This window comes from Rhamphochromis longiceps, linkage group LG2, assembly GCF_057381845.1.
Source record: "Rhamphochromis longiceps isolate RC_006_pf linkage group LG2, R_longiceps_female_GT1.1, whole genome shotgun sequence".
Taxonomy (NCBI): Eukaryota; Metazoa; Chordata; class Actinopteri; order Cichliformes; family Cichlidae; genus Rhamphochromis; species Rhamphochromis longiceps.
The window spans coordinates 4,142,029-4,158,294 of NC_140558.1; the positions used below are offsets into that span (position 1 = coordinate 4,142,029).

At 40.2% G+C, this 16,266-nt stretch overlaps 1 protein-coding gene and 1 long non-coding RNA gene across 2 annotated transcripts; one reads left to right on the forward strand and one right to left on the reverse strand.

The window, feature by feature from the left end:
* The first annotated feature begins 323 nt into the window (after positions 1-323).
* LOC146676821 (uncharacterized) lies at positions 324-1,994 on the forward strand. Its single transcript, XR_014912902.1, has 3 exons — positions 324-605; positions 1,590-1,688; positions 1,823-1,994. It is a non-coding gene; the product is annotated as an uncharacterized LOC146676821 (long non-coding RNA).
* Positions 1,995-5,590: 3,596 nt separating this feature from the next.
* LOC146676822 (uncharacterized) lies at positions 5,591-7,501 on the reverse strand. Its single transcript, XM_085415196.1, has 5 exons — positions 7,180-7,501; positions 6,220-6,573; positions 5,965-6,102; positions 5,808-5,866; positions 5,591-5,725 (listed from the first exon to the last, which is right to left on the reverse strand). The coding sequence occupies exons 1-5, from the start codon at positions 7,499-7,501 to the stop codon at positions 5,591-5,593; spliced, it is 1,008 nt and encodes a 335-aa protein (XP_085271322.1).
* Between the last annotated feature and the right edge of the window lie 8,765 nt (positions 7,502-16,266).

Consider the following 16,266-nt stretch of genomic DNA (forward strand, 5'->3'; position numbering starts at 1 on the left):
TTTAAGTAAAAAAAAAAGAAAAGAAAAATATAAATTCAGTCTTAAACACTTATTGCCTAAAAATAAATATAACTGATGTAATTTAAACCTGAAAAATTGGATAATTAAGGATACATATATTTTAAAAATTGCCTACCTTTCCCATGGTCCCACACTCTCATCTGTGGCCTTCAGTGGAGAGCGGTAAAGTATGCTGTATGGCTACAGCGCGAAAACAGTTCACCATGGCGCTCTGGAGATGTATGATCTGTTTTATCTTTGTTTCTTTAACTCTGAAGGTGCTCCTTAGCCACATAAATGCAGCTCATGGTCGAAGGCAGGATTTTTGGGTTTACTGTGGAATAGATGGCTGTGAACAAGATTTCAGAGTTTTTAACTCATTCTTTCGCCACATTAAACGGACGCACCCTCTGTATTTGACGAATGGAAGCCCACCAAGAGGATGGAGGATCCCCCCAACATCCCACTCTTTAGGATCGGAAAATGTTGGTGTTTCAGTCTTTGCCAACTGTAGTACTGCAACAACAACCAGCACCGTGGAAATATCAACTGGTGGATCTTTGGCTGAAGTGCAGGAGCCTCAGGTTGTTGACAGCCCGATCACGGTAAGTGTTAAACTAAATAAAATGTAGTGCGGCTTCTGATGACAAATTTAGCTATGTCTAACTCCTCGTATTTGGTCCTATATTACTTTTAATCATTTTCTCCATTTTTAGTCAAGAGAAATTTAACGAGATCTCGCGATATTATACCGCTAGATATTGTTCTTCAAACTGTTACAAGCGATTTCCACTATGGTTGGATTTTAAATCACAATTTCATCCTGCAGGATGAAATAAAAAATAAATAAACAGAATAGCAGTTCAGTGTAGATAGTACAGGCTATGCTGCAGCCGGAGAAGGCACACACTCTGCGGCTGGCATGTCTCCTGGTGAAGTTTGCATCAAAGACACTCTCAGCGCGCTTAAATCTTTCAATGTGGCAGCAATTTGGGTATCTCGTAGGAATTATAAGTGGTGAATACGGTTTCAGGTAAGACACAGAGTATTTGGAAGCACTGTAAAAAAAATCTGTTGGCCAGAAATACTGCCAAAACATGGATAAGAATGATTTTCTTGAAAATTAAATAAATTAATAAATGCATACAATAAAATATATCCATATACTAATACTAACATAAATTCTAAGTGCAAATCTAAATTACGTGATTTAAAAATACATAAATAATTTAATAAATACAACAAACATGTAAAGAAACTAATATCTAAGTGCAAACAAAAATTCATTATTTAAAAAGATAAAATCTCATTCTCATGAATCCAATCCCTAGCCTCATCAAAAAAATGGACAACCCCTTTTTTATTGTTTCTTTGTCTTTGATTTCTTTTCCATTTTTTTTCTTTATTCCAAAGAATGAATATTATATTATCTTATATTATATTGAATATTCACAACTGTAACACTAGTCACTGTCATGCACTTTGTTTTTTAATGGACCAATCATTAGGTGTAACTGATTATACCTGTTATGTAAGAATTTCTATAATTGGCCAGGAATTTGGAGTAACTTTGTTTTTCTGCTCTAAAGGAAGAAGCTGTTGCTACAACATCCTTTACCAGACATGATATTACCAGATCTGCTGCAGCTTTTGCTATCTGTGTTCAAGAACAGTGCCACTTATCACAGGTATGTTATAGTCTTAATGGATCAATACATTACATAAGGCAATCAATGTCTTACTTGTTCATAATGGAATTCAGAATTATTATTATTTTATATAAATGCAGAATAAGTTACTTTTATTTCAAATGTTTTCACAGAGAACGGTCAAACATATCATCTCAGGAGTGCAACAGTATCAGGCTGTTCTTTTGGATACGCTCAAGGAAAGAATGAAGACAGTGTTTGAAGATAATGCCGAGGGAACCACTCAGCTTCAAGATGAGGCTTTGGCTACATTTGATAAATTCATGGATCCTTTCTCCACCATTGCATATGGACAGAGTAGAGCCATAGGGGAAATGTTCTGTCCAGTCAACGCAGAGGAAGTAGTAGTATCCCAGAAGATATGTTGGGTAAAGCAAGGTCTTTCAAGGGTCATGTCTTTAAGGAACAAAAGTTTTTACTATGTACCATTAATTGAAAGTCTAAAGCAGTTAATGACTAATGAGAGAATCTTTACCATGTTGAACACTGCACCACAAAGAAGCAGAGAGGGATTCTTCTATGATTTTAGAGACGGGTCCCTCTTTACATCTCACCCCTTGTTTTCTCAGAGGCCAAATGCATTGCAATTAATACTGTACACAGATGAAATTGAAATATGTAACCCCTTAGGGTCCCATGCTTCTGCAAACAAATTGGTCATGTTTTATTATACTTTAGGAAATATTGATCCAAAATTTAGGTCAAAGTTAGCTGCAATACGACTTCTTGCTATTGCTAAAGCAAATGACATTTCTCAGTGGGGTATTGATGTTGTACTGAAAAGAATACTTCAAGATCTATCACTGCTTTACAATGGTGTAAGGATTGAAATGTCAAATGGTGAAATTGAATTGTTTGGTGCTGTTATAGCCATTTGCGGAGACACGCTAGCCCAGCATGAGATTGCTGGCTTTAAAGAAGGGATTGGTTTTGCTTATAGCAAATGTAGACACTGTGAATGCAACTTTGATGATATGCAAAGTGTTTTTGAGGAGAAGAAGTTTGTTCACAGAACTCTGGAGAAACATATCAGGCCGTGTTTTGAAATAGATAAAGCAAGCACAGATTTATTGAAAGCGTCCCTCAAAACTACTTATGGAATCAATAGAAGAAGCAGACTAGTTGATGTTCCTGCATTTGACCTGATCAAACAAACTCCACAGGACATAATGCATGTTATTTTTGAAGGTGTTGCATCAATGGAAGTTAAATTTGTATTAAAACACCTAATTCTCTCAGGACAATTGGAATTAGACAAGTTTAATTCAGACATTCAAAATTTTCCTTACTCACCTCTTGAAATACGGGATAAACCATGTCCTATTAGCTTTGGCACTTTAGCGGCTAACGACAACAAATTGAAACAGTCTTGTGGACAGATGCTAATTCTTTTAAAAATATTACTTTTTCTTTTGTATGGTGTGGAGAGTGAGTATGTTGTATTTATTAGAAAGTTAATTATGATAATTCAAATAGTTCTTGCTCCCATTATTTCTTTACAAACTGTATTGCAACTGAGAAGTATGATTGAAGAACACCTGTATCAGTTCAAGCAACTTTTTCCCGAAGCCAATATAATACCTAAGCAACATTATATGTTGCATCTTCCCAGTCAAATCTTATCCCTTGGACCTTTAATAAGGAGTATGTGCATGCGCTTTGAGGCAAAGCACTCCTATTTTAAACAGTGGGCTTCTAAGTTAAATTTTAAAAATGTTTGTAAATCCCTTGCAAACCACAATCAATTTCTTGAGTGTTGTCAAAATGAAATAGGCACTGAACATCCTATTTTTGCGAAAGAAAAGGAATCCGGGCCAGTATCAGCTAAAAATAATGAATATGTTAGGAAAAAAATTAAAGAATTTTTTGGAATAGATGTCATGCAGTCTGTTGTCTCAGTGAAATGGTATGTTCTAAATGGCAATAAATACATTGCTGGGAAGTCCATGATTATTGCAGACGTGGATGGCACTTTCCCTGTGTTTGGACTGATAAAGGATATCTTTTTGATTGACTCATCTTTTATTGCTTTTGAGTACCAACGCTATGAAACTTTGAATTTAAATGAAGACTTATTGGCATATGAAGTAACTGTGCCCATTGTTGCTCAAGCTACAGAATTAGCCCATGAGCTCATTGATTATACTTCATACTTTTCTATTAGTTTTAGGGACAGTGTGTTTGTGCCAATCAAATACAGTCTTTCTGATATTATTTCCCATAGAAATCACCCTTAAGATTAGGGTTGCACCAAGTATTGGCTTAGTGTAGTTTGTGATGATATCAGTTGACAGTCATTAAATGTTCCCTAAACCAATGTCAATGTTGTACCACATAATGCTGGCATGCTGTGACAAACAGCTGTCTTTGAAATGTGATTTGTATCATAAATTGTGGTTAATTTTTTTCCTTTATATGTACAACTTTGAAGTCAGACATGATTTTGAATAAATCATATTTTCAACAGGTGCCTTGTGTGAATTTCCTAAATCAAGCAAATTGAGTTTGTCACTCTATCTTGAAACAAGTGATATTTTGAGAGACATCTGGTGAGAGACCTAATGTAGGCTATTTTAAGAGTTATTCTTCCCATTTCTGGATTTCTGTACTAATATAGACACAATTATATGGTTATTCTCAATTTAAGTTTATTATCTAAAATCCAGACTTAGAAACAAGTAAATCTTTTTTAAAACAAGGCAAATAATCTGGCCTGTCTAAAAATAGGATTTTAAATCATGGCAAGCACCAGATAATTTGCAGTGCATAGAGACAAAAATAGTGAACTAATGAAAAAATTTATTAAAACATTCTCAAAAGCTTAAAAAAATCAGGATAAACACAATGCAATAGCCCTTAGCTAATTCATTACGTAATATTTTTTTTGTGCCAGGTTTCAAGTAACAATAAAAACGTATTTTGACAAATGCAAACAACAGCAACGAAAGATTATTTCATTATTATTGCTTTAAAAAAATCACCAAATTAAGAAAAAAACCACTTGCCAGCTGAGCTCAAGCGTAAATAAAATTGTTCTATTGTTAATAACATAAATAATCAGTTCTATAAATCTATATAAACAGTTTTTTCCATGTCCAAAATAAAATTTACTGCTAACAACAACAACAAAAAGCTTAATTAGTTTCGACTGGCTGCAGGTTTCCCTAACCATATAGCAGTATTCAGTACAGCTGCATAATGATCTGTACTAGCAATAACCATTGGCAGTAACCGCTTTGGAAAATTAAAAAAATATTTATGTACTAATTTATTCTCCCTCTGTTGTATCTGTCATCTATCCTTGTGTGTCAGAAGTATTGTATAGCTGAAATACATTTTACTCTCAAACCCCAAAACACACCGTGCCAAATACTCATTTATCCCAATGATTGGGTTCTATAGCACAAATAAAGCGATGTAGTGTACGAGGTTAAGTGCCCAAAAAACTGATGGAAATTATAATGCTTGCTAGTTAGCATCTCAGTAAGAAAAACCCTATAGTCAAAGAGGCCATTTGTTTTAGAAAGGAATGACCATCGATGAGTCAAGCAGGGGGACCTCTTTCACCACCTTACACTGCTGCGATTGCATGTATTAATTATTGTATTTTATACTTGGTTATACCAAAAAGTCAACCATTTTAAAAAGTGGTTTTTATACTAAAAAGACATTTCAACTCCAATAAACTACAAACAAACAAAATCCCAAAAGAGGGCCCAAATATACGATCGAGTTAATAGGTTAATATAAATATTAGGCCTAAATGTATACTTGACTGTTTCATGTCTCTTGGGAAAATACACTCTATTACAAAATTTCTCTCACATTAAAGGCCATCAGTACATAAAATGTATTGAGTAGGACCTTAACTGCAAATGTATCTACTCATACCCTAAAACTCTGACATCTGCATAGATGCTCTGTCCATCGACAGATTTTTCACCACTCCTTGGATTTCGTCTGATTTTCTTCTTTGTAAAATTAGGCACAGAATAAACTAAGGGCTCTTCAGTTACCTGTTGAAATAATGTGACAACTTGATTAAATAAAAAAAACATAAATGTTCCAGTGCAACAATTTAGATTTAAAGCAGCCTACCTGATGATGTTGTTGGTTGCCTGTGGTCATGGTAGAATGTGTTTCCACTGCAGCAGCAGCTGGAATAAATTACCCAAAAAATAATAAGTACAGATGCAATGAATTTCATAATATACTCAAAATTAAATATAGATAAATATAATAGGAAATTCATTACCATTCGAACAATTATATTTCTTGTTCTTGATTACATAACTCAGTAAGACTATAACCATCAAACTTATTGCCAAAGCAGCACACAAAAGAAACACAACCGTGTTGACCACCCGAGAATCACCAAATGACCTAATGTTGTCTGAAAAACAAAAGGATCAAACATGAAAGGTTAATCGCTATGAGAACATTTCCTTAAATGTGCCTCCTGAAAACTAGAAATAATCTGAAGATGAATATATTACATAAAGGTTGTTACCTTTAATATTCAATTTTGCTCCATTACCAAAAATGATATGTCCACATGTTGCCACAGCACAATAATAGTTTCCAGAATCAGAAGAGCTGATATTGTTCTTTGAGAACTTGTAGACACATTTTCGAGGAGAATGAACATCAGACTGCCTCTCACATTCATCACCACTGCTTCTATAAACGTAAATCACACTGGGATGTGTTTCATCCATTCCTGCTCTGAACCAGTACACATCCTCTGGACATGTATTCTTCTGCAGGTCAGAGAGGACCGAACACTGTAGAGTCACTGAGTCTCCTTGATATATCGGAGCTGATGGCAGCTCTTGAATGACAACGGGGATGTCAGGTTCTGGTCCTGGAAAATAAAACAAAGTATGTACAATTCATTTAAAACCACTGCAAGAATTTTTATTTTTCACAGTCATGAATAAAGCTAAACTTATGCCACCAACTGTCCCTTAAACTTATGTATGATTCTTAACAAAAGTATTTTACCACCCATCATGAAAACAAGAAAACAGAAAAATGTGTCAATCAGCCACAAACTTGTTTAAAGGCAAAAGTTATATTGTTAGTTATTAGACAAACAGCAAACTGAATTCATGTTGTTATACACTCATTTAAGCTGACTTCTGTTCAGGAATGCAAGTAAATAAGATTTGGTATCTTAATAAAATATAGTAAAGTACTTTACTATATTTTCAGCTTTTTTGCTAAACAGTACTTTTAAGAATTCAAGTATAATATTGATATTTTATTATAAACATGCTTCTGCATGCTGGTGCATTTTTCAACAGAGAAACATGAAAAATCATTTTTCTAATAACTAGTATTAACTAGTAAGTACTGTTAATTAAGGGCAGCTATGGCATAAACCGTACAATGAGAGGTAGTTAATAAATGTGTAAATCAAAATAAATTCAAAGTTGAGCATCAATAAGGAGAATATTGTGTCATTTACCTTTGACTCTTAGGAAAGTAATATTCCACTTTGTCGTTTTGAGTTCAATCACTTCTTCACAGTAATAGAAGGCAGTGTCATTGAGCTGTGTTTGAATTATATGGAGGACAAATGTTCCTGTTTCCTGCTTTGTTGTAATACGAGGAGTTTTGTTAACAGTGCCCTGATCAAAAGTGTAGGCCGCCCCTAAGACTTCAGGCAGATTTCCAGCAACAACTCGCATCCAAAAAAGTAATCCTGACAAGTTAGACCGGCGACTACACGTCAGAGTCACATCTTCTCCAAGATGAACATTTTTTGTTACAAAGCTTTGGTCATCCATGCATCCTGAAAAATAAAGTCAATCCTTTACATTTATCCAAGTGTAAAAGTTAACAATTACTGAAACACAGAGAAAACTGAACACAGATGCATACTTACGCCCAGCTGTGAGTAAAAGAGCTATGCACAATATGATCAACATTTTCTGGTTCAGACCTCAGTTAAAATTAGATTTCACTGCAAGATGATTAATCTTAATGTGGTTTTATCAAATGGGAGGGGACAATGAGATGGGAGGGGACAATGAGATGGGAGGTAACCATTTTAAAACAATCTGATTGGTCTGTAATAATGTTAGTCTTTAAATGTCTTTCCAAAATTAAAATTATCTCATTATCTCCAATGAACATACATGACACGAGCAGTTATCACAACACAAGTAAAATTCTAGAATAGATTTCCTGTCCAAAATTTTCAGCCATGTTACAAAGAGAAAAGCTCCAAGACATCACTTTTTGCTTAGTTGCTCTATTGGGCCAAAAGAAGTGGCTAAATATTACCAGAAAAAGGCAATTATGGAAAATTGTATCCAAGATTTTACATTATAATTCATGATATAAGTTTTTATTATTGATAAACACAACATCATCAATACAGGAAGACGAAAAATCTTCACCAAAACACAAAATATGGCTGACAATACAGGTCAATCGTATGTCAAGAGAAAAACTACTATTTTGTGATTTTGCAGTAAAGAGGCTATATTAAAAGAAAACGTTGCTTCGTTTATTTTGGGCTAAACTAAAACCATGAGAATTTATATGATGTCTGAATTTTCTTTTGGTAACATCTTACACACGAGTCTTTTATTCTCTTTGCACTGCTGCCACCATTTGGTGGAAGCTGGTTTATTAATTCACTAAGAAAATTTAATTCAGGTAGCAGGTTTTTTCTTACTGAGATGCTTTTCTGACTGATGTTAGCTGATATTAGTAGATTTAGATTTTATATCTACATTATTTTGGATAATCTTTGAACCCACTGGACCAAAAGTAATCTGTCTTTAATATCCCTACAGATTACTTTGAATTTTTTGCTTGTTTACATGCGTTTTCCTGGTCTCTCGCTGCATCTATACTAGACGATTCATAAAAGTGACCCTTGATTACTTTAAAAGTAAAAAAAAAAACAACTACTATTACTCCAAAAAGTTGATTCTGGTCATCTGGACGTAGCGTTTTGTGGGAGAAATGTTTCATCACTCATCCAAGTGACTTCTTCAGTCTCAGCTGACTGCAGGTTTCCCCAATCTTATAAACAGTACATTTGCATAATGACTGAAGCGAGCCCACTGAAGGAACAATGGGCTGGGAGGTCAATTCCTTATTCTTAATTATGCAAATTCTCAAAACCATTGATCAACAACCACTGACCAAAACCTACTGATCAAAGACCACTGATCAATGGCCATGAGTACCATTCACAGAGAGTTGGTGAATGGCTGCAATCACAGCATTGTAAGATGGCGAAAGATGTACCCTTAGGCCCCCTCCTTGATTCAGAGATGGTCTTTCCCTTTTCATGTAAATGGCCTCCTTGACTCCACGCTCAAACCAGCGTTCCTCCCTGTCCAGGATGTTACATCCTCATCCTTGAAAGAGTGTCCACTGGCCTGCAGGTGTGAATAGACTGCAGAGTCCTGGCCTGACGAGGTGGCTCTTCTGTGTTGTGCCATCCGCTTCGCCAGAGGTTGTTTGGTTTCCCCGATGTATAAATCCTGGCAATCCTCCTGGCACTTAACAGCGTACACTATGTTACTCTGTTTGTGTCGGGGGACCCGAGCCTTGGGGTCGACCAGTTTTGGGGTGGACCAAAGAGAGAAAAGCATCCTTGCTAAATGGCTGAATTTTGCTGTCACACTGAGACAAATCCCGCTAGTGAAGCTGATCATAGCCACAAAAACAGCAATTCGTAACAACAATATTGCAGAAGTGGAAGCAGAGCAACTACGGACGAAAGTTTCGGCCTGTCTCAGCAATGCAAAGGCCCCAGCATCCAACATCACCATGGAGAGGAAGGCACTCACATCACTTAGTGATGGCAACAACATTATCATCCTTCTGGCAGACAAGGGTAGGTGCACAGTATTGCTAAACCAGAAAGACTATCATGAGAAAATTTTGTCACTACTCAGTGATGAAAATACTTATGAGCCCCTGAAATGAGACCCAGGAAATGGCTACAGGAAGAGGGTGACAGACTGTCTGAAGCAGTTAGAACAAGACAAGGCTATTGACCGGACCTCATACCACAGGCTATACCCAGGTGAACCTACACCAAGCCTGTATGGTTTACCAAAAATACATAAACAGGGTGCACCTTTAAGACCGATTGCATGATCAACTCTGTCACCTATAACATCTCCAAGTTTCTGGCTTCCATCCTCAACCCGCTGGTGGGCAGCTCTGAACACCACATCCAGAACACCTTGGATTTTGTTGAGAAGGTGAGAGATGTCATCATGGAGGCAGATGAAACCATGGTCTCGTACGACGTTACATCTCTCTTCACTTGCATCCCAGTCACGGAAGCGTTGGAGGTAGTCCGTAAGAGGTTACAGGATGACACCAACCTCAGCAACAGGACCACTCTCAGCATGGGCTCCCCAGTTTCACCAATCGTGGCCAATTAGTACATGGAAGAAGTGGAAAAGAGGGCTTTGCTATCCTACCCTGGAACACCACCAAGCCATTGGTTCACATATGTGGATGACACCTGGATAAAAATCAAATCTCAGGACGTACCACAATTCACGGATCACATTAACTCAGTGGACCGACACATCAAATTCACCAGGGAGGATATGAAAAGTGGCAGGTTAGCCTTCTTAGATTGTGAGATTTCCATCAGTAATGGGGGACATCTAAAAGCTGACGTGTACCGTAAACCTACACATACGGATCAGTATCTAAGGTTTGACTCTCAACATCCACTGGAGCACAAACGGGGTGTCATCAGGACGCTACAACACAGAACGAACACCATCCCCATGAACTTCTTCACAAATAAAATTTTGATCATTAGAGAAAAGATTACCAATAATCATCCCACAGATGTAATATTATCTACAGCTACTCTTAGTACCATTGATGTTAAGTTAGACTCTTTTTCTCCAATTGATCTTTCTGAGTTAACTTCAATAATTACTTCCTCCAAACCATCAACGTGTCTTTTAGACCCCATTCCTACAAAACTGCTCAAAGAAGTCCTGCCATTAATTAATTCTTCGATCTTAAATATGATCAACCTATCTCTAATAATCGGCTATGTACCACAGGCCTTCAAGCTGGCTGTAGTTAAACCTTTACTCAAAAAGCATCTCTAGACCCAGCAGTCTTAGCTAATTATAGGCCAATCTCCAACCTTCCTGTCATATCAAACATCCTTGAAAGAGTAGTTGTCAAACAGCTAACAGATCATCTGCAGAGGAATGGCTTATTTGAAGAGTTTCAGTCAGGTTTCAGAGCTCATCACAGCACAGAAACATCTTTAGTGAAGGTTACAAATGATCTTCTTATGGCCTCTGACAGTGGACTCATCTCTGTTCTTGTCCTGCTAGACCTCAGTGCAGCGTTCGATACCATAATATCCTATTAGAGCGATTAGAACATGCTGTAGGTATTACAGGTACTGTGCTGCAGTGGTTTGTATCATATCTATCTAATAGACTCCAGTTTGTACATGTAAATGGAGAGTCCTCTTCACACACTGAGGTTAATTATGGAGTTCCACAGGGTTCAGTGCTAGGACCAATTCTGTTTACATTATACATGCTTCCCTTAGGCAGCATCATTAGAAGACATAGCATATATTTTCACTGCTATGCAGATGACACCCAGCTCTATCTGTCCATGAAGCCAGATAACACACACCAATTAGTTAAACTGCAGGAATGTCTTAAAGACATAAAGACCTGGATGGCCGCTAACTTTCTGCTTCTTAATTCAGATCAAACTGAGGTTATTGTACTCGGCCCTGAAAATCTGAAATATGGTATCTAACCAGATTCTTCCTCTGGATGGCATTACCTTGGTCTCCAGTAACACTGTGAGGAACCTTGGAGTCATTTTTGACCAGGACATGTCCTTCAATACACATAATAAACAAATATGTAAGACTGCGTTCTTCCATTTGCGCAACATCTCTAAAGTTAGAAATATCCTGTCTCAGAGTGACGCTGAAAAACTGGTTCATGCATTTATTACTTCCAGGCTGGACGACTGTAATTCATTATTATCAGGATGTCCAAAAAACTCTCTGAAACGTCTTCAGTTAATCCAAAATGCTGCAGCAAGAGTCCTGACAGGGACTAGAAAGAGAGAGCATATTTCTCCTGTTTTGGCTTCCCTTCATTGGCTTCCTGTTAGATCCAGAATTGAATTCAAAATCCTGCTCCTCACAAGCAAGGTCTTAAATAATCAGGCCCCATCTTATCTTAATGACCTTGTAGTACCATATCACCCTATTAGAGCACTTCGCTCTCACACTGCAGGTCTACTTGTTGTTCCCAGAGTATTCTTCTTCAACAAGCAGCCCTCCTCGCAGCTATTTATTTCCATGACAGTTACAGTTTACAGTTTACACAAGCACCTCCCCTCGTAAAAGCCCCCTATGGTTCTTTTTTTTTTTTTTTTTTCCCCGCTTGTCCCATTTGGTTCTTTAGCCATCAGAATTGTTGTCTGAAGACCAACAAGGATACCCAATGGATTTACTTTGCCAAATGGATCATCGTGGCATTGCCGTATTGGTCCATTTGGTCGATCTTTGTTTTTATTATTTATTATATTTTATTTTCAGATGTTACAGACGGGACAGACATGAGTGAGGGATAGGAAAGGGAGAAAGAAAGAGGAAGGAAAGGAAAAACAGAAGGGGAGAGGGACAGTGAGAAAGGGGGGGAGAAAAAAAATAAAAATCTCCTGGATCACCTGTTGAGAGAAGAATAGAAAACAAGCAAAAAAAACAAAAAAAACAAAACAAAGCAACATACTAAACACAACACCATCGCATTAATCTAGCTAAGTGTAAACAGCAGTAAATATTAAATATTCAATGTTGTTGTGCAGCACGCAGGATAGATGTGCTTCGAAGTAGCAGCCAAGAAAGGTGTAATTTGGGTCTACGAGCAGTGAACACCCGTGTGCATACTTGTGTGGATCAGCGCGCTTGTATTCCAAAGGTTTCTCCATGTAACGATCTGCTAGGGAGTGTGGGGGGGGGGGGGGGGGGGGGGGCCACAGCCCCGTCCTCCAGGGTGTGAAGCGGGTATGGAGGAGATCAAAACTCCAGACATCCAGAGGCCCCCAGAACACAAGAGACCATGGAAGACCAACAGAGGGGCAGCCGCGCCACTGTTCCAGTAAGAGCTGAGGAGAGTCCCAGATGAGGGTTCACCCAGCAGCCGCGGAGCAGAAGCCAGGGGGAGTTGCAGTGACGCGCCCGTGAGCTCCGCCGGCCGCCAGCTATGCCTGAGTGACCGAGCCCCAGGCCGAGAGGCCGGGGGCACCCCACCTCCGAAGGGGCCCGAGCAAGCCCCAGGCTCCAGGCCCCGATAAGCGGCAGCCAAGGAGTGAGCCGGTGTGTACCTGGACGCCCACCCCCAGACACAAAGAACCACCAACGCACCGACACCTGAGGGAGTCCGCCACTGGCAGGGGAAGTGGTGGTGGGTGGAGATAGGCCTCCAAACCTTGGAGGGCCTGAGGTGTCCCCAGAGAGGTGGCGTCTGATACCCAACCTGACATATAGACACAGACATACAGGCACACACAGACACAAACATCCATTCCCCCCCTCATGCTCTCATATGCACTCACTCCACACTCAACCAACGTGGAGACAGACATAAAGAGACGCTGTACACACGATCACACTCCCCAAGCGTACTCTACAAACCGGGTCTAGGTACCCTTGCCCCTGGAGGGGGGAACTGCACCCAGACCCAGGTGGTGTTACCCTTTTCCCTGCGGTGGGGAGAGGCAGACCACCCCGACTCCGTAGCAGCAGGGAGGCCCCACACCCCAGACCGCAGTCGGACGGCCAACTCCTCCTAGCCATCCCGCTCCAGCAGGCCGCAGAGAATGGGGGTGGGAGAAGACTCCAAACCTCCCTCCACCCGCTCATTGTAGTGTTGATGCATGTGTGTTCTAAGGTGCAATTAAAACCCAGGAGGGCATGGAGCTACCTGCCAAGGAGCAGCAGGTAAGCACATAGTCCCTCCTGATAGCCCTCAATGACTAAGTGTATTCAAAATTGAGAGGTGGGCAACGACGCCAGGGGTGAGGTGTACACCCTGATGGTAATTTGGACTCCGTGATTGTGCCCACCCCCAAGATCCTATATGTATGTGTAATGAAAGTGTGAATAATGTGAATGTCTAAGTTGTGGGATAAAATTGAGGCAGAGGCAGCCAGAAGGGGACAGGGGGGAGGTAGCCTCCTCTGCACCCTGGTGACATACCCCTACTCCAAGGCCCTGCATGTGTGGGTGGTTGTGGTGGAGCGGGAAGAGGGAGGCAGCTGGAGATGGGGAGGGAAGGAAGGGAGGGGCAGGTAACCCCTCCCTGGGGCCAGCTCCCCCGCTGACCCCAGTAGGCACTCTCACACTCCGCGACCCGCCAGGGAAAGGGGGCCCAGGCCCATCCAGACCGGGGCCCAGTGCAGCAGCGCCTCCCAGCTCCACAGAGCCCGGGACAGTCCACCCAACCCCACCACAGAGAAAACTGCACCCACCCCACCATCCACTCATCTTCCAGACTACATAAGACAGTAAACGCCCAGGCTGAGATCTTCCTCCACCTCTCCTGTATCTCCCCCTCCTGCAGAGAGAGTTCCTGAAGAGAGGAAAGCTCCTGCAAGATGTGACCATCTCCCCCACCAGTTGAAGAGCCCCCCAGGTGGCTCGACGCACCGGCGGCACCCTGCTCCAGGGCTGGGCCCCCATGCACCCACCCGCCCACAACCCCGGCAACACACCAACCAGGACCCAAGCCCCCGAGGCCCGGCCCGGGCCCCAGCCCAGAGACGGAGCGCCCCCAGAACCTCATGCCCATCCCGGACCCACCCAGGGGCAGCCAGGCTACCAGGTCAGTAACCCACGTCCGTCAGCACAGACCCTACCCTAGCCCCGGTGCACGCAGCCGCGAGGAAACAGTCACCTGAGAGCCAACAGAGCCCCCAACCGGACATGACCGCTACCCCGGGTTGAGCCCCCCAAGGAAGAAGCCTCCGGGGAACCCCCCGACGCCCTAAGCCTGTCCCTGCCCCCACACCAATCACAACAGTTAAGGCGGGACCAAACTATGACCCCCCACCCCCACTAGGTGATGGAGCTGATAAAAGGAGCCCAGAGCAATTGATCTGATGTGGTGGCAGAGGCTGTGTCAAGACTAATGTAATCTAATAGATAATTTCTATATTGGTTAGAATTAAGATTATTTTTATTTTTCCAGTTCATGAGGACTGTTTTCTTGGCTATGCATAGGGCAGTGAAAATCATATGGGCTATATTCTTTTCTGAAGTGACATTATCTAAGCTGCCCAGTAAACACACTAAGGGGGAAGTTGGAATGTTACATTTCAGACACTTTGATAAGTCTTCACATATCTCGCGCCAAAACTTTTGCACTGGTGGACAGAACCAAAGAGTGTGGATGTAATTGTCTGGTGTATTGCCTTGACAGTGTGAGCAGTTGTTGGAAGATGTAAAGCCCATCTTGAACATCCGATGACCTGTATAGTGCACTCTATGTAGTATTTTGTATTGTATTAATTGCAGACTGGGATTTTTAATTAATTTAAAGGTTTTTAAGCAAATCTGAGACCAGAAGTTTTGGTCTAAGCTGACTGATAAATCTGCTTCCCACTTTTCAATAGGAAGGGATATTGATTCATCTAATTTAGAAAGTGTTCTGTATATTTTAGATAATAATTTGGGGGATTTAAGAGTAAGAAAATGTGCCGCACTTAGTGGTGTTTGTAATTCAACTTGACTGAGGTTAAATTTCTTTTTTACTATGGATTTAATTTGTTGATATTCTAAAAACCTTGTCTTGTTGATCCCATATTGTGCAACTAGTCTGTCAAATGGAATAAATTCTGTTCCCTCTAATATATGTTCTAAGTATTTAATTCCTTTACAACTCCATTCTGGGAAATTAATCATATTATTGTTTTGTAATATGTCAGGGTTGTTCCAGATAGGTGTACGTTTGCATGGGATTAATGAAGACTCCGTTATTTTTAGAAACTCCCACCATGCTGTCAGAGAAAAGCTGATGTTGATACTTTTAAAGCATTCATGTCTTTTGATGTTTGAGCTAATAAATGGTAGGTCTGAAATCTCTAGATCCTTGCATAGTGCCTGTTCAACATCTAGCCAGGGCTCAACTAAGAAGGTATGTTTTAACCATTCTGAGATGAACTGAAGCCTGTTGGCTAAGAAGTATTGGTGAAAATTAGGCAGATCTAATCCTCCTCTATCCTTGGTTCTTTGTAGCGTTTTTAAGCTGATACGCGGGGGTTTATCTTTCCAAAGGAATTTGGAAATATATGAATCCAGAGATCTGAACCAATCTTGTGATGGTTTGTTAGGGATCATCAAAAATAAGTAATTTATTTTTGGCAAGATCATCATTTTTATAGTGGCGACCCTTCCCATGAGTGATATGGGTAAAGATTTCCATCTAGTCAGATCGCCTTCTACTTTCTTTAGAAGTGGGTTGTGGTTTAATTTAGTTAAGTCTGAAAGCTTAGGAGAGACATTAAT